General features: G+C 42.3%; 1 protein-coding gene across 1 annotated transcript in view; it reads left to right on the top strand.

Moving 5' to 3' along the window:
* Window positions 1-18,701, top strand: part of CCDC129 (coiled-coil domain containing 129) — a 48,942-nt gene that overhangs the window by 15,088 nt on the left and 15,153 nt on the right. Inside the window, 4 exon segments of the mRNA XM_019470533.1 lie at window positions 760-846; window positions 1,444-1,646; window positions 7,412-7,722; window positions 10,600-10,654. Coding sequence (XP_019326078.1) covers window positions 760-846; window positions 1,444-1,646; window positions 7,412-7,722; window positions 10,600-10,654 — 656 coding nt within the window.

Raw genomic sequence — 18,701 nt, 5'->3', positions numbered from 1 at the left:
GGGGAATTTTCTTGTCTCCCCCCCCCCCCCCCCTTCTCTCAAACTGATAGCAACAGCATTAGTTCAAAAATCTACGTATCCCTCTAGGCCTGTTTAAGATGTGAGCTGATGGATAACCTGCAATGATAAAAAAAATGACCAATGCAATGCTTCCACTGTATATAAACACTTGCTACTGATCTTGATAGGTATGTGTAGGTAAAGTTAAGCTTGGGCATAACAAAACCATGTGGTCTTACCTATTGAGAAAGACTACTATGCGGCAGGATATTCCTTTTGCAGTGAGCAGGCTCTGAAAAGCAACTATTTCTCTGCAGATTAGCGGATACAAACACAACAACAAGCGAAGCACAGAATTGTTCTCAGGTGCCACTCCTGCTGCTGCAACTCATTGTGCTTTGTCTCTCCAAAACTTTGTTAAGAGCAATTATATCTTTTGAAGTAGGTGGCTAGAGAAACCATGCTCCCTAAAGGTTCCCCAAAGATTCACCATCTGTCAAAAGTGAGCCATTCTGCCACCTTTATAATTAGCATTTACTGGTACCTCACACCTACGTTCTCACACCTACTGTAACATACTGTTCTTGAGAATAAGCGTATTGCCACACTCTCATGCCGACTCTTCTTCTAAGGCATTGCTATTATGTATCGTTATAAACCAAGACAAAATGCAAATGTTTACTCTAGGAAAAAATCATAATGACATCCCAGAGGAGCACATGAGTTAAACACATTTCATTGTTGCTTTTTTCCAACCAGGTCCCTGCAAGATTTTTCAGAAAGTCCAGTTGTGCCAAGATGCAAGAGTCTTGGCTCGTCCCACTTGCTCACTGGTGCACCCCAGAGGTTAGTTATTTTCATGTATTTCCAGCTAGGAATACAAGGTATTAGCCCATTTAGAGATCAACAAATGTGAGTACAATTTTGAATAAGCAGTTCAAGGCCTTAGTTTGTAAAAGGCATCTCCTCATTTATTTTAACAGGATCAAAATGACCGTCTTAATAACAGGTGTCTGATCTCAAATGCATTTGTACCAGTAAAAAAACCCCCAAAAACCAAAAACTACCTGAAACTGCAGTGGGCTTTGAATCCACTGGAAGGTAAAAGCCTGCGACGTCTTATGGCAGCTGCAGCATGCCTTATCTGTATTGTGTCTAGAGAGAAGTGAGCCTGCAGAGCTGTGAACCTACACCTTTTATTAATGTTCCTTTTGCTAAGCTATCTAGATACCATGCCACCAAATTCCTCTGGGGGGGAGGAACATGTGTCAATCTCTTAGCAATGTGACCAAAAATTATTACTTTCACTTAAGCAGTAGTCTCCACAAAAGGGGAGAAGAAGGGAAGAGAATTATTTAACAAAAACAAGACCATGTGATAGCTACTGCAAGAGAAAGTGGTACCAAGACAGTGGTGTAAATAATCCTCATGTTTTCACCACAGCATCACTGAATGGCTGGCGCTCTGCGAAAAGGATCCAGTGGAGATTCTTCTTGATTTGGGGTTTGGTACGGAAGAACCTGATGTTTGCACCAAAATCCCTCCTCGGTTCCTCAGTGGTGCTTCTGTAGCAAAAGGGATCAACGTCCGAGTGTTTTTGGAAGCTCAGAAGCAGCGGATGGACATTGAGAGACCAAACCTATATGGTAAGGAGAGGCATTTTGGCAAAAGGAGGAATTTTAGCCAGGAGGTAAAATAAATAGCAGGGGGGACTGAGACGGCAGTGAAGACGAGGCTTAAAAAAAAAAAATGCATGAAAAAGGAACATGTATTCAGGAGACATCGAAGATCCTCATGTACACCTTTGTGGCAACGATACTTCTTAATATGACTGAAATACAGTTTACCTCTCCTCAGCTGTGGACTCTGATCTATGTGCTGGAGCTACCAGCTTGTGGCATTTTAAAACATAACCGCCCATCCCCTGTAAGACCTACCCCACCACCAGAGATTGTCATTGGTGTCGCGGAGGCTGCATAATTGAACATGGGTCCATTGCCCCAGCCACTTCACTGGCAACACGTACCCACCATCATTGGTGGTGTAAGCCAATACACAGGATTTTGAATTCAGCCAGGCCAGATGTGGGCTCACATTCCCTTTTCCTCTTGGTGAGAGCAGGACCCCTCTCACAGGGAAATGTGGTGAGCAGATGACAAGGCCTTAACTTGCCATGACTAGAGCTGCCAGAGCTTGTGCATCAGACCCACAAATCCCTAACTAAAAGCTAACAGTTTTGTGGTTCAAATGTGCCCTAAGATGTAGATGAGGATCGTATTTTAAGTACAATAAAATTGCCCCATTTAAGGCACACAGTCTTGATTTTTATTCATTTAGCTGGTTTTTGTTCTCATGTTGTGTATTTTGCAGTTGAGAAATTAATACAAGGTCCTCACCCTAAAGATATATCTGCATTAAAATAGCATTGTTAATTCGCTGGTATATCACCCATCCGAAAAGCCCAATTTTGACATCATTTCCCCTCATGTTTGCTGCACAGGATAGCCAGATGGCTCTAGAAATCTTCTATTTACTTAAGATGCTCAGCGAAGCAGGATCTCTCGCATAGCCCATGTATTCCCGTTTAGAATTACACCAAGGAAGCAGCATGGACGGAATGAGAATTGAAACAGAAATGTCAGAGCATTGTGGAAAATGTGTTTTTCTCTCTCTCTCCTCTCTTTTTTTTTTTTATAGCAAGCCCCGTGCACACACTTCAATATTTACAGCAAACTGACACATCAAACAGGTTTCTCAGCTCTCACTCTCTTTCTCTCTCTCTCTGTAACTCCTCAGAGAGAGAGGGAGAGAGGGAACAGAGATAATCAGTATGAGTGGATGGTGGATGGAGACCTCAGGGAAGAAGGTAGAGAACTAGGAAGGAATGAGAGCAGAGAAAGAGCCTCTGAGGGAAGGAGTTTGCACAGTGAAGGCAGGCAGTGGTAAGCCAAGGTGTGAATTTAATGACTCTTAATGTCTTGCAGTCATCCTCAATAGGAGCACTCTTAGTACATGTTAATGGCTTATCTGTATGGGGGAGTTGCTGTGAAGTAAGATAAGATTTGAATTTCTGCTTCGGTGGGTGTGATGTCCATCAAAACATATTATCTTGCTTTTGACAGTTTGGGAGGGGGTTTTCACACCATCTGCTTAGGCCTCCTAAGCATGTGCCTGGGCTGGGAACATTTAATCGAGAGAGGTGGGATTCATCCTTCAGAGATACTTACCTCTTCTGTTTTCACTGACTACATGTTTCCTTAATGTGGTGATTAACCTCGGCCTGGTTCACTGCACCAAATTATAGGCATTTAGCTGAAGTACCATCTCAAGGAGCCTCATCACTGTAGAGTCTTTCTATCTCCATAGCAAGTGGAGAGAGTCAGGCAACTCCTGCGGGTCATCATCCAGCCACCACTTAAAACACCTCTCAAAAGAAGCCAGTCTGTCTCAGTGACCATGTAGGTAATCTTGCACAAGTACCTTCCTACAGCTGGTGTTCCAGGAGAAGACTTACAGCTAAAAAGAGGTGTATCAGGTTTAGTGTACAAACTCCTGAGGAATATCCTCAAATGGCATTTGGTTGCAAAATGGTTTCTTCCAATCTTGCCAACCTTAGGTCATCTAATGAATTTGCAGTGAGGTATAGCAAGAAGGAGGAGGGGCAAATTCATGTTTATTAGATTTGAAAATGGATTGCATCTCTAGAGCTGGACAGATTACTGTCTGCCTTCAGTACTAATACTGCACCTAAATTTTCAGGCACCTAGTGAGCCTGCTCTTCTAAAGCAGAAGCCTACATTCCCTGTAATGGCAATGAGGAGAACAGGTGTTTTTGAAGGTCTCCAGAAGAAGACCCAGAAAAAGACCCTTCTCTGTAAATTAAGTAGAAGGTTCAGGTCCAGAGATGTTCCACGGCATTTACCTCTCCATGAACAATTTAGGGAACCCCAGACTCCTTGCTATCGGAGGACTGCTTCACCAGGGCATTAAAATGAAAGTGCCAAAATGAGGCAGGCCATGCGCCACCTCTAGAGATTTCAAGACCATTCCCAGAGACGTACTGGATTAATTCAGTTATTGTCACACTGTTTGGCCGATGATTACTGAACCATTTCAATGCAAATTCAGTCTGAAACCCTCTCATTTGTCTCTAGCCATGGAAAAGGAAGAAATTGTGTAATCTGAGTTAGTGACTGCCTGAGAGGTTATCTCATTGTCAGTTTGCTTTCTCCTATTCTCTGAATCAGCACAGAAAGTTAATTGATTTAGTATAACGTGATACTCTAAGAAAGTGAGAGATAAGGAGAAGGATTATAGGTACAATATGGAAGACAACAAACTTGGAGGAAAAAAGGAGAGGGAGGTGAGAGAGACCAAGGACTTCCATAACAGAGTGATCCCTGTCCACTTTTGTATTTCATTCCTTTCCTAGTGCAGTTCCTTCCTCTTTCTGTTTGGCTCTTCCCTGCTTGTGATGAAAATAGTTTTCTGGGCCTGCTTCATTGCTGATCTGGCCTTTTAAAATGCCTGTGGATTCTTATAGAGTTATTTGTTAATTGTCTCCTTGCTTGGTGCTGGTTCCCTAACATTGTCAAAGAGAGTTTTCAAAAGGTTCAGTTCACAAAAATAAGGTGTGTTTTCAAAAATGTCAGTCACCCCTTCAGTTTCTCAACCAGATCCAAAAGAAAAGCTTATCCCCATCATTTGCCAGTGGTGAAAATTTGACTTCCTAACTGAAGAAATAAAGTTACTTCACAATCAGAAGTTATGTTAAGTGAAAAATAATTGTATTTCTGAGTATGTTGATCTCCAAATTCTTTGAAAACTTCAAGTTTCTGAACACCTTAGTTCAGAAATGTTGAAATGTTTCATTCTGATGCTTAATAATAAAAAACCCCCACCACATTTCAGTACCACTTTTCCATACTGCCATATCTAAATCTACTTGGGGTTTGCTGTCTTGTTTCTGTGGATTTTTCAGGCTCATTTCTGTCTGTCTCAGCTTGTTGCAAGCCCCTCACTGGAAGTATAGTTCAAGTCTCTTTCTTCTCTGTGAGATGAGTGTATTAGGTAGACACCATTTCCCATGATATATGGTTGTCCTGTGACCACCACAGGTCAGCTAGGAGAGAGGAAATGTACGTCAGCCAGTAAATCCACCCCTAGAAAAGAAATGAAATGTAAATTGCTAAATGCATTCTCTGAAGTACAGCTTTGATTCAAGCAAAGGCAGTATTGCCAAGACTCAAGTTGAAACAATCTAAAAAAAGGAAAATATTTTAATATATGACGAAGCAGACAATGCTGAAATTTCATTTTTACTTTTCCTGAGAAAAACTGAGCAATTTCAGATGTCTTGATTTACCCACTGAAAATTTTGATTTTTTTCCAAATTCTGCCATTTGCTGTGAAAAAAAGATGTTGATCAAAAATTTCTTGCTGGCTCTGGAAATGTTCTGTATTTCTTCATTCGACTGTGGTCTTACTGAAGACTTTCCAAATCTTCCATGTAGATAACTATGTCAGCCTATGTAATATCAGATTTAAGGAAGGAGGAACAAAACTGTGAGCTTCCCCTCCTAAATTATAAAATAGTTGATCATAAAGTCATTAGAAGCCCTATAAAAAATACAGATTCTACTGAAGATTTATTGATCTTTTTTACAGCACGGCCATTTGCTGTTTCAGCTGAAGTTTCTAGTGAAAATTAATCTGTGTTTGTGTCCTTTAATATCTCCTCTGTGCTACAGATTTAGACTATTTTGCAGCAGGCTGCAGGGACTAAAGAGATCTTATCAGCCTCTTGCCTATTTGAGGTGCGATCCTTGGGGAGCACCCCTAGAAACTGAAGGGACTACTTGCCTGGAGAGAAATAGTCCATGAAGCAAGGCTGTCCCTGACATAATTTCTTCATGACCTGTGTATTTATTACATTGCACATGAGTGAGGGGATTTTTTATGTTGTTCATTTATAATTTCTCTTCTTGTTTGATTTGTTCTTTAGGTGTCCCAAGCTCTTTGAAATAATTTACAAAAGCTAAGCACTGTGTAAAAACTATTTCAGCAGTTTCATTCTGGTTCAAATCAAAAGAAGGACTGGACTGCTGTGCCACTCTCAGTCAAAGATTAGCACTTGGCATTTTTATGGCCTAACATAGTGGGAGCCAGATGAAATACTGAGGATAAAATGTGCTTTACATGGAGAGCATGTAGTAGCACAGTAGATATACAAAACCAAAAATTATTTACTCTGACACCCCAAACTTATGCAAATGGAAACTATACAACACTGTGTAATGGGTGTACTGATAGATCAGATAACTCCTTTAAACCACATCAGGTGAAACCTTTGACCATGTCTTAAAAGGTGGCAGCAATGGCAATGTTTTCCTCCAGTGTTAAAAATCAGGCAATGTCTGGGGCAAAGAAAAAAAGGAGTATTCTTGAGATATAGTAACTATCAGGAATTATATGTCACGGTATTGGTCCCCGATGCAAATGACCAACTCAGATCCATGTTAAATATCCCCTTGTTGTCTAATTGTCAGTGAAGCAGCATTACCAACAGCCTGCATGCAGTAAATCTGGCTGCTCTCTAAGAGAAATGGCAGCCAAGAAAGTTAGTATTTTGCCATCTACTGTCCTCAATTAATCTCTCAAGGAAGGAGGAGTCCTGGTGACATATTCATTGCCTCAGGATAGGTACAGACACAACGTGCAAGCAAATGTGTTGCGTTTCTTCGTATAAATAAATTCATAGTGTTGCAGTGATGGCAATCTCGAGGATCCCTTAGAGAAAAAATTATCCGCTTCTCTTTAGATGTTATGCCATGGAAAAAATGACCCAGAAATTACAGGAGGTTAGTACAATAAAAGAAATCTGGGAACCTTTATACGACATCAACTATGAGTTTCTGGGGGATAAGTGTTTTGCTTTTTGTTGCTATGAAAACGAGAACATAGCTTCTGTGGTTAATTTTTATCAGTTAATGGCTATATGCATTTTACGGTTATCCTGGACAGCTGCCAGCTGGAAACATTGGAGATCAGATTTTAATAACTTTTTTCACACGAATTTTAGTAAGTCCTCAAAAATTGCATCTAAGTCTGGCCCAGCCAATCGGAGAATTTCAGGCTGGATTCTGTAACCTTTATCCACACAGAGCAGTATTCAGCTGCACTTGACCCAATGAATTCAATGTTGCATGTTTGTCTAATATAAAGAACTACGCAATGACATCTGTATGTAGCCTGAATGGATCCTCTGGAAGCAAATGGAAAAATTTAGCCACTTTTGAATGAGGTACTTAGTAAGTTTCTTGGCAATGGCAAGTTTGAATAATCATTGTACCTGATTATTTCAGATTGTATTTTTAATAACCATGTTGCCTTCCATTCTGCCAAACTTAAGAACGTTTTCGACAGCTGGAAGTACTTGACCACGTAACCAGTGCCCTCTCATCTTTGCTGACTGACGCCAACACCCAACAGACTAAAGCACAGGACGCTGGTGGGGATGAGACCAGTCTCTTGGATGCTGCGAAGAGCAGAACTGCGGTCACACGAGTGAAGCGGAGGAGAATAGGCCAGCTCCTGAAAAGGGCTTCTCGGCAGACAATGCTGCTGAAACAGGACTCACTGGCACCTGGGGAAGCCAACTTGCCTGGCAAGAAAGAACAACCTCATCCTTGTGCAGATATTGCTGAGAGAGGGAGAGTCCATGCGGACTTTTCTGCACGTGTTACATTGGGCTGTCTGCCCCAGGAGCAAACCCCCAGAGACAAAGGTGCCTCGGCACATCCCACATCCCAGTGTCCACCGACTTCATGGGGGAAAGCCTGGGCTTCATCGCACCTAGTTGCAAAACAGCCCCACCTGTCTCCTGCATGTGAGGTGCCTGCCAAAGACAGGCCAAGAAAGGAGCCACCTTTGCTTGTGGCCCACACACTCAAAAAAGTGGTCAACCTCAACTGCAAGCTGCCAGACTCATTTGAATTGGAAGAGGTGAGGTGGATTTTTGTGTATTGCTTGCTAGCAATGTATCTCCACCCATATTTATGGTATAGCTTTGGATTCTCTTTTTCAGGATGGAAGCTAGAGGAAATTACTTCAAGCACTATGCAGCAGCATTATGGTGAAAAACAGTAGGATTTACACTACTCATTGGGGTTTTGATTATTTTAAATTGTCCTTGTGTTAGGGTACTGTCAAAGAAGTTGGCACGGAAGTTACTGAGGTAGGATTCATTCAGCCAGTATGATACTGTAAGATGCTAATGTGTTTTATGCAGCACTAGAGGTTTTTTTGTTTTATAGAAGGAAGTTGCAGGAGCACTAATACATATGGTAAAGGATATTTTTACAGATCCAGTCATTAACCAGGGTTGGGCTTTTTTTCCTATCTCCCCCACCCCCCGAGCTCATTTTCTGGTGTGCTCTTTCAGAAAGTTGCATCACAAAATTAGCCTTGGTTTTATAGCAATGTTTGAAATATTTTATCACTCTGTAAGCTGAGCATCCTAAAACCAGAATAACTGAAAGCAGCAGCTTGTTCTCATATCTAGTCTGCAAAGTCCACGATACTCAGCTATCTGTATGTTTTAGCAACAGTGGGTTGTCAGTGGGGGTTCAACATGAAGTAGCAGAGACCAGGATACTTGCCAGTCCCTTTCTTACATCTAGAGGAGTTGTGTGAGCAGCAGTTTTTCTGCCACTGCAGAAAAATGGCTATGGTAGCTATTCATACAAAATCCACTGGGATGCCGACAGGAATACTTTTCCCTTTCCAGCAATCCTTCAAGAACGAGGGAAAGGAAGGAGTCCAAAAATTAGGCTCTGCTGTAAGAATCAAAGAAAGGAGGGGAAACGGGATGGTCGGCAGCCCCCTGAAAACATAGGGATCATGGGAGGGAGGGAGGGAGGGAGGGAAGAAGCAGTGAGTGGCTGGAAAAGGCTTAAAAAAGTTTTCCAGTTTTTAAAGCATTGGAAAAGGTCAGGTTAAGGTAATGGCATTCGTCTCAAGGAAAGGATATTTATCTTTTCAAGTCTTTCCCAAGGTGTATTTTTCTGTGAAAGGTTTGGTGTAGCCTTTGTGCCGGCAGAGCTGACTCAAGAATCAGAGCATGGGCCTGATTATCAGCCTCAGTAGGGGAGAAGGTGTCTTTTGGAGATCTCCAGCACAGTAGATTTATAGTCCCGAAGAAGCCCATATGTCTTTGTAAAGCACTTAGCATGCTGGACTTGCAGCTTCGTGACTAGAGGCTCACACAAAAGTGAGGACATTGACAGAGCAGTAAATGCAGATGATCGTAAACTCCCCAGTTTGATGTCTAAGACAATTTGGTGAATGCTGGATGTTCAAATTAGACAGGGTATATATTGTTTAACTTCTGAGTATTCTCTACCACATCATGAAATTCAGGCTGTAAGAACTGTGTACTGGCTGAAAAACATCAGGCCACCTAAATCGTTACTCTGGCAATGGCCAGTAGCAGATGTATGGGGAATAGAATAACAGTCTCATATAGAGCAATCCTTCTCTTGTATTCTTCTAGCCTTTGACAATGAGGGGCTTAGAGATCTCTTGAGCTACAGACTGCATGGAGGACACACCCAACATGCATGTTCACGTGTTACTTGTATTTAATAGATCCCCTTTTCTATAAAGTTTTTTTCTGAAGAGGTTTATGCAGCATCATGACATGATGTTCCCCTTAACTATGAAAAAGTTAAATGGGTCTTCATTCCCAAAGGAAAAAAAATTCTGACCCTACATACACTCTTTGGCAAGAATTTGCCTCCATATGGTTACATTTACTTGGGTTTCTTCTACTAAGTCATATTTTTCTTTTCTAGGGACATTTCTCTGAGGCTGTTCAAACAAGATTGTTAGTGTGTTTACACTCCCCAGTTTGATGTCTAAGACAATTTGGTGAATGCTGGATGTTCAAATTAGACAGGGTATATATTGTTTAACTTCTGAGTATTCTCTACCACATCATGAAATTCAGGCTGTAAGAACTGTGTACTGGCTGAAAAACATCAGGCCACCTAAATCGTTACTCTGGCAGTAGCCAGTAGCAGATGTATGGGGAATAGAATAACAGTCTCATATAGAGCAATCCGTATTCTTCTAGCCTTTGACAATGAGGGGCTTAGAGTCTTGAGCTACTACAGACTGCATGGAGGACACACCCAACATGCATGTTCACGTGTTACTTGTATTTAATAGATCCCCTTTTCTATAAAGTTTTTTTCTGAAGAGGTTTATGCAGCATCATGACATGATGTTCCCCTTAACTATGAAAAAGTTAAATGGGTCTTCATTCCCAAAGGGTTTACAGGTTGAGAAACTTAATGTATTGATTACTTTGAGCGAGGCTTGGAAAGGTTCTGAGACTAGAGCCTGGTTTATGACAAGAACAAATATTTTAAAAAAGAGAAACCAAAAAGGAACCATCTGAAAGATTTTACGTTTTCACTTTTAAATGTCCAGAATTTTTTTTTTTGTTTTGCTCCTAACCCCCCTCGTAATAAGGCATACATTCATAATCATTACCATCAATAAGAATTTTTCCTCCTCTCTTCCTTTTCTTTTCAGATTCGGAGTTCTGAGGATGAAACTCCATGTGGAAATGCTCCTGACACCACTTCAGGTGAGTGTTAAGAAACAGACAATTTGCCAGTTTTTAAAACACTGTTTGCATGTAGCTGCCTCTAAAGCTTATCCTAACAATACATTTTCCCTCTCTGCTTCCATCACCTCTGGCATGTGGATGCATTATTCTAGGCATGGCAGTCTAGATGATATGACTTGATAAATCATAGGGCTGTAAATTATACTCAGCTTGTCAGGGAGACACAATGAGTGCCCATGAAGAGGGTACCTCACATGCACAGCTCTGAGTGTTTGGGGTCCCTGTCTGAAGCTTTAAGCAGACCTCTCTACTCTTCCAAGCGACACCAAAGCTTCGCTCCTGCTAGGTGAATTATTTGCCAGACTCAGATGACCCCTTACCCACCAACTCTCAGATCCCTAGGAGGTAAGTCAACCAGGAGACTGGAGATAGTGGCTCTGCAGCCACTCTGTACGCAACTCAACCAGGACTGTGTAACCAGGATGTGCTGGTGGCAGCACAGCCTCTACCCCATCATATGAGTCTCCTATATCACACAGACTAACACCACGTGAGCTGACATAGCATTGAATCATGTGTTAGAAAATAAGTTATTTGAGGAGTCTATGAAAGGATTAAAAGCAAAGCTGTTAGACCAGATGTTATGCTGTCATTTGGGGTAATCTGAGTTTGGATCCTGAGAAGCATTTTCTGGCAGGGGTGGTGGTGCTGGAGGAACGGCTGTTCAGCCTTCAGAGAAGGGAGCGCTTGGCCTTGCTCTCTAGTGACCCTTTCCAACCAGTGCTTAGAGCAGGACTGGCAGTTGTTTTTTTTTAAATGGGACAGAAATTTAATGTGAAAGTACTAATAAGTAGCAAGAAGCAGATAGAAAGGGACAAAGGTGCAAGTTTGGTGAGCCCTCACCCTTTGAGGACCACATTATATCACTTTTGGGGAGCCAGCACAAATAATTAAGCAACCCAAGTTCATACACAGGTATCTAAAAAAAAAATTTTGGATGTCCACTGGTGCTGATCATGCATATATGCCATTGGCTGGAGTGACAGCTGGATTTGCAGGAGTGAAATCATGAGCCTGTTGAAGGCAGTGACAGAAGGGGGTGTGGGGGGTGGGGGGTGGGGTTCTTGGTAAATGCTAGAGCTGAGTAAATGCAATGGATTATAGCATGAACTCCTCAGTTCTGGAGGGTTTATTTTTGTTTTCAAATGATCTGTAAGCATACATTTGCTGTTTTCATACGGGTTTTTTTAGCTGTGTAATAGATTGCATACCTATGGCATTCAATTGCTCTTGCCGCATCTTCTGGCAGGGTTGTGTGTGTCCAGTCTGTCAACGCGTGGCTCCAGTGACTTTTGGGATTTAATGTCAGGTTCTTCTTGCTATTCAGACTGTATGATTTGTCACCTCAGTTACATGAGCTTACTTTGATTTTGTTTTCTGATAGATGTCTTGATCTTCATGAACAAAGATGAGCCCACATACCAGTAGTCTTGCTCATAGCAGTATCTATACAAAGAATAGCAATTCCCCAGGACTGGTGCAGTGAAAAACACCATTTGGACAAACGTTCAGTGAGAAATGAAAAAAAGAGAATGTGGACATAGCCCAGTGGGGAAAAAATTCAAAACGTAATAACATACCCACAATGCTTTTTTCCTTTCTTTATCCATCTCTAAAAAATGACTGTGCTATTTAATGATGAAGGGTGTTAGTTAAAGGATTTAGCAGATTGTATAGGTATATCAATCACAATGTAAGCGGAAAAAATAACTGTATGCCCTGAATACTCTTTCAAGACAGAGGAATAAGCAGGTATTTAGTAGTAATTTCATGACAGAAAATGCAGAAAGTAATTATTTGTTTTTAATTCTGGTAAGACTGTCATCCAGTTAAGTGATCAAGCAAAATCATACAAGTAAACTGCACTTATGTAAGATTTATGCCTTTGCAGAACCATAATACTATTTTAGAGTTTTGTTTAAACACTGCAATCTCTCTCTCGCTCTCATTTCAGTGTCATTGACGCTTGGCCTAAATTTAAAGTGGAGATTTCCGGCTTTTTTTTACAGGCTTTTTTCATATTCTTTCTCTTTTTCCCACTGCTCTTAAATGGCGTACCTCTCCATACCCATGGGAGTTTTACTGCAACTTCAACTTCCTGTGCATCATGGAAACAGTCTAAAAATTGCCAGTTATGAACATAACATTGTTAGTAGTGAATAATACCTAGCTCTTAAGAAGGTTCCTACTAAATTCAGCAGAATGTAGCTCAGACCCATAAGCGGGGGTCCTCAAAGTAGGAGCAAGTGGGAAATAGAGTCCATCAGGAACCTACTCAAGGAAAACCTCAGCTCCCAGGAGAGCATGCCTGAATTTAGATTTTGCCTCCAAATTCCCAGGCTGCCTATTTTTCAAGGCTCATGCAGTGCCTGATACCATAAGGACCCAGCCTCATTTGGCTGTGGGCTCTGTTGGAAAGGGTGTGAGTGATGATGAAGATATGAGAGCCTGACATGACCCTGCTGAAATGGGAGCTCACTTGAGCAGGGAAGTGCGAGGTGCCCACTATGAGAAGAAATAGAGATATATAGGAACGGACTGCTTTGCCTAGATGGAGCATATTAGAGACGGGTGACTTATGGAAGTACTTGTCCCAGTGGTATTGTCCCTTGGCTCTGTAGCCTGGCCTCAATTTCAGTCCAATTGCTTAATTTTCTACACTCCCCATGAAAGCCAATTCCCTGGCTGCTGTGTGTCTTCTTTATATTTCTCCATAATGTAGATTCTGGCTGTTTAACTGCAGTAGGCTTTATGATAAGGCTTTTTTTCCCTCTCTCTTGGCAGAATGCTGAGACTTAATTTTAAAAGACGCTCAAACCCCCCAAACATCCCTGAATGACTTACAGGGAAAGCAGAGTGTTTTCTAGCTCTGTTTTAAAAAATATTACAATCTTTTTTATTAGGCAATTTTATCATTGTTATAAATAAGTAATTGTACTGGGGAGAAGGGATAATCCTTATTTAATTAAATTCATCTATACTCCCAGGTTGGCAGCAACCAGACATATGTGAGACTAATACCCACAGCCTGCCTGTATGCATGTGCAATTAAAAATTCACTCTACAGTAGCACTGGCAGTTTAGTGTTGCTTTTGGCATTTACAAATTCTTTTATTTTGTGACTTTTTTTTTTACCATACACATATGCTGGAGCAGATGTTGCTTATTTGTTGTTTATTCAAATCTGTAGGCTCTGGCAGCTAACTCCATTGTTCTGTAATGAAGCTTTATTCACTGTCCTGTATTAGGACCCAGCAAATGCATGACAGGCAGAGTTAGCTCTCAGCAGGAACTACAGTTATTGTCCTTACTTATTGGCTGTTTATATTCTAAAGCTCACAGTTGAGAAAGCTGGCTGGGCAGGGTAAGGGGCTGGGGATGCTGTGTGCAGAGGAAAATTACTTGACTCCACTCACTGTATCTTTGCCCTGATGAGGTGCAGGCTTGCATGTAAACTCATCTGTTGCAGGGTTTTCATATTCAGCACTTGAAAAATAGAGCTGTTCTCCCCCTCCACCCCCTCTTCATCCTTGTTCTCCCCACCACCCCTGCTGCTCCTTCCTTTTTCAATTAGCTTTTGTAAAGCACTGGGTTTAACTAAAGGATGTTTCAATGTTGCTCACCCCCGTTAACTCAGCACGTGCTTGAAAATTCATTAGCAGCAACATCTATTAGGGAGGCATCAGAAGTCGGTGTTATTTCAGTGCATGTTGTAGTCACCTGCTCCCCCTTGCTCCTTATTTACTTCCCTCTCCCTCTGCGGGGTGGCCACACACCCGAAAGGCAGGAATTCCTGCATGGTGCTGACCCAAGCGGACACACTGCTCCCGGGCGCTTGAGTGCCAACAGAAAGGCATTAGCCTGCTGGAAAAGCCCTTGGTAGCCCACGAGGCAATCAATCAGGGAAGTAACCACCTCCATCTGGCTCACTGTGACATGGTAGCTCGCTACTGAAGCGCTTGTGATTCATCTTGTCCCAACGAGTGGTGCCAGGGATCGCATACACCCAGTTTTTGCGGCAGCTGGGAACGTCCTAGCTTCCCTGCACGCTGAGCTAACACATTAGCTCCTGTGACTTATCAAGTAGCAATTCTTTCAATTATCACACCTTCACTCCTCCTACTCACCAACTCCTCTGATGGTTTGGCACCATGGGAATATTTGCAGAAGGCAATTGGTATTTCTTATAATTGACTGAGTGCCAAGAACGTGAATCCTGTTTATTATCCATTATCCATTGTAACGTCTGCCTGCAACTGAAGGAGCAATGTCTTCGAAGGTGCAAGAAGAAAAGGCACATATATTTCCTATGCTTCAAAGAGTACAGGATTTTCCGTGTACCTTTCTCAAGTTTCAGTATTAAGAAGTGAACAGCTATATCATATTTCTTATTTGTTGTAGTGCCTACATAACACTGTTTTTCTTCACGTATAATACAGTGACTTTTAGTTTTAAGTACAGATTAAAGGGAAGGGAAAGGCAAAGAGATGGCCAAAGGGAAGACTTGCTAATGCTGCAATCAAAATCAGGAGCTGAACTTAAAAATGTCCTACACCTATTCTTGTGTTGATACTGCCTGACATTTATGTTAAACTTTGGCATTGGTTAATGATCACATACAGTCTCCAAATATGAGTTCTCCCTTCATAAAACATGGTGAATAATAGATCCATAATAGATAGATCCCTCTTTGCAACAGTTTTATCTTCTGCAGGTGACCTGGCACAAAGGAGACATCCACCTTCTTTAGCCGCTTTGGGTTGCCTCCATTTGTTTTATGATGCCTCAGCCCATATTTTTCCCATCTTCTGCACATGAACCATGTAAAGGTCTTCTTATTCTTTCCCATTTCTTACATAAGGGACCTGTAAGTGTGAATAAGAGGAAGCTGTATCGTTTTAATGCATTTTGTAGCCTGAAGAATTCTGGAGGGAAAGTCCTGTGGTCCCAGAAAGAAGTGGAGACTGAGAGAAAAGAGCAAAGTGAAAAGCAAAGTTGTGAAATGATGAGTCTTCAAACCTTCCTGCATCTTATCCCTGTCCAGAAACATCCTGAGTTGTCTGGTTCCCTCAGAGAAACCCTCCTAGAAAGACGATTTGCTTCTGCAGCTCTTGAGAATACCCTGGCTGCTTCGCTTTGCCACAGTCCTCCTTGATGTATCTCATGTACATGCATATGTCTAAGTTCAGCAATGGATATAAAGATCGAGACCCAGGGAGTGGTGATGCCATGTTCACCAGCACAGAAACTGGATGGGCAGCAAAGAAGGGAAGTCTGGCAGACTTTTGAAATGGCTTCTGGGAGGTCATGCCACCTGCCACTGGTGTCAGGACACCCTGCCCGCAGGTGCACCCCACCCTGCCATCCCAGGAGCTTTGGGGGGTTGTATGATTTTCAGTGAGCACATTCCTAAAAGTCATTGCACATTTATAACATTTCATTGCACGTATGTGTCATATTTTAGGTCCTACTGCAGCAGGCTGATTCATCCTACTGGGAAAGGATATGCACACACCGCATACTTAAGGCAGATGGCCCAGTGAAAGTTATAAAACCTGCTGTTGTTTAAATCTGAGGGGGGGGGGGAAAATCATAAAATACCTTAGATATCCAGGAGGACAAGCAAATACTTTGACTACCAAACACTTAAGAGACATCGGTTTAGATTAACAGTGATAACCTTTTAAACAAGAAAACTTCTGAAAGGAAATCTGGTTGTGCTGAGATCTTGAAAGGTCTTTTCTAATATCTCCTCTTCTGCCTTTTCTTCCCACACCCTCAACAGAGCATAGGAGGATCAGAGCCTTGCCTGTGCAGTCACGGACCTCCATGTTGCTATACTAATTGATCCAGTTGACAGCCTGACCTTTTGAACCTTGCTGCAAAATTCGAAATCCCAACCCCACGTCCAGCTCAGGCTTCAAGGCAGCTTTCTGAGAAAGTACATACTTTTTCTGATGGCACCACATTGCTTTGCCATGGCTGCTATGAAAGTGTTGATTTCATAGTTGTCCAGTGACACCTGTGAGAAGGGGACCTTTGGTGTTATCCTGGGTGTATTTTTATGCTCTAGAGAACTCTGATTTCTTTACAGATGAGAAACATGATTCCTATTCCATAGATCTTCTACATATTTGTCAACTACTGGCTGATACTTAGCATTTCTCCTCGGGAGAATATCACTGACAAAGAGAGGTAAGCTTACTAAGCCTGACGCTCTTAGAGCCCCTGAACACAGTTTAATGGCTATTACCATGGAAATAGAGCTATTATAATTGACTGTTGATCTCTACAAAGTAACACCCAAAAGCCAGATACCTGTTCTGGCCTCCCAATTGCTTTGGGCACTGCTGACCAGGCGGAAGTTGTGGGACCTAGCAAAAACAGAGGGGCTTTTCACTCATTTTTCTCAAAGGTCTCTGTAAGGGTTGCTGGAAGCCATCCTCCCTTTTGTGAGGTGCTCTCAGTTGCAGCGAGCCCTACGAGGCTCCCTGCGATTGCTTATTTTTTATTCATTATCTCTGTGCAGCTGCTACTGGGAGAAGTTGTGATGTAATGTGATCTACAGTGTAGGCTGATGACATTCAGCTCTACCTCTCATTTTCATCAGAAGCAGACACAACCATCACCCGTCTCTCCCGACATTTGGCAGCGGCACGAATCTGAATTAATGACAGTTGGCTGAAGCTCTGTTGAAATAAGATGGAAGTGATACTGACTCTCAAGGAAAAGTAGGAGGAGGACCTGGCAAAGCTTGAAGCTGTTTCATCAGCTGAGGGAAGATAAAAGACCATTGTCAAAGCGACTGCAATTTCAGGTTTTGACTAGATTCATCACTACTCCTAACCTCCCAGACTGCAGAAACTTCATTTATCACAGAGAACTGCCTAGTGTTCTCTCTCTTCCTGTCAAATTCAGCTCTTAGATTACTCATCTATACTTTTATCATTTCTAGGGCAGTGTGTTCTTGTGTAGGACAGGGAGGAGACGACGGGAAGCTGTGACTCGCAGGGAAGGCAGCCGCCTTGCTCCCGAGCATGGCAGTTTGCAGGGGTGAGTCCGTCACTCTCAGCGACACTGTGGGAGATTCACGATGTCGATCTGTATTACCAGACCTGACAGCTGTCCCCAGCTACTTTAAATACTTTCTGTAGCTCCAGCCAACCTATTAAAGGGGGTTTCCACAGTCATGGACCAAATTATCCTGGGGATATTCTTGAAAGGGGCAAAGGTGGAGACTTCTGGATGGTGAACCTCTGTCACCAAAGCCCACAGATGTCAGTTCTGATCCTCTCTAGAGAGGCACAGGGTGGTTCACTAGTGCAGGAAATTACATCCTTTTCAGTAATGTACAAGGTAGAGAACATGCTTCTTCCCTTGCCTATATTAATCTCTGATTTGGGTACGGAGGAGGGGAAATGAACATTCAAAAAAAAAATTAAAATAGTTTCATTTTTCTTTAATGAGTAGCTTAACAGAATATTATCAGCTAATTCGGTGCTTCTCCAAAGCTTCCTTCTACACACGAGCTCAGGACAACCTGTAATGCAAGAGAGTGAAAGAGAGAGCCAACCCACCCGCCCACCAGCCCCAGGCATTTCACAAAGGAGTATATTTATACCTGCTGTCGCGGCACTGACTGTAGTCTGCAGCAGATGTACTGAAGCTAGTTTTAAATCAGTAAATATGTGCACCAGCTTTAAAGCATACTAGCATCTAGTGCAGGTACCAGCGGCTGTCTAGCCACAGCATCAGGGAGCTGACAGTATGCCCTCTCACCCTGCTTTTCAGTCAGGTTTTGCAACCTGGGCAGCACTCCAGGCTGCTGTGCTCTGCCTGCCGGCTGTGCTGTGCCATGAGCATGCTAGACATAACCATACTATACACTGAATCTCAAGCCAAAAACTTGGCTGGAACTTGGTGCAAAACTGCTTTTTTTCCTCGGGTGTTTTGGAGGAGGACTGAAGCTGAATGCTCTGACAATAGACATAGATTTGCTACCTAG

This window comes from Aptenodytes forsteri, unplaced genomic scaffold (genome assembly GCF_000699145.1).
Source record: "Aptenodytes forsteri isolate BGI_AS27 unplaced genomic scaffold, ASM69914v1 Scaffold270, whole genome shotgun sequence".
NCBI classification, from domain to species: Eukaryota; Metazoa; Chordata; class Aves; order Sphenisciformes; family Spheniscidae; genus Aptenodytes; species Aptenodytes forsteri.
Note: the sequence above shows the minus strand (reverse complement) of the source record. Positions and strands in the feature narration are given on the sequence as shown.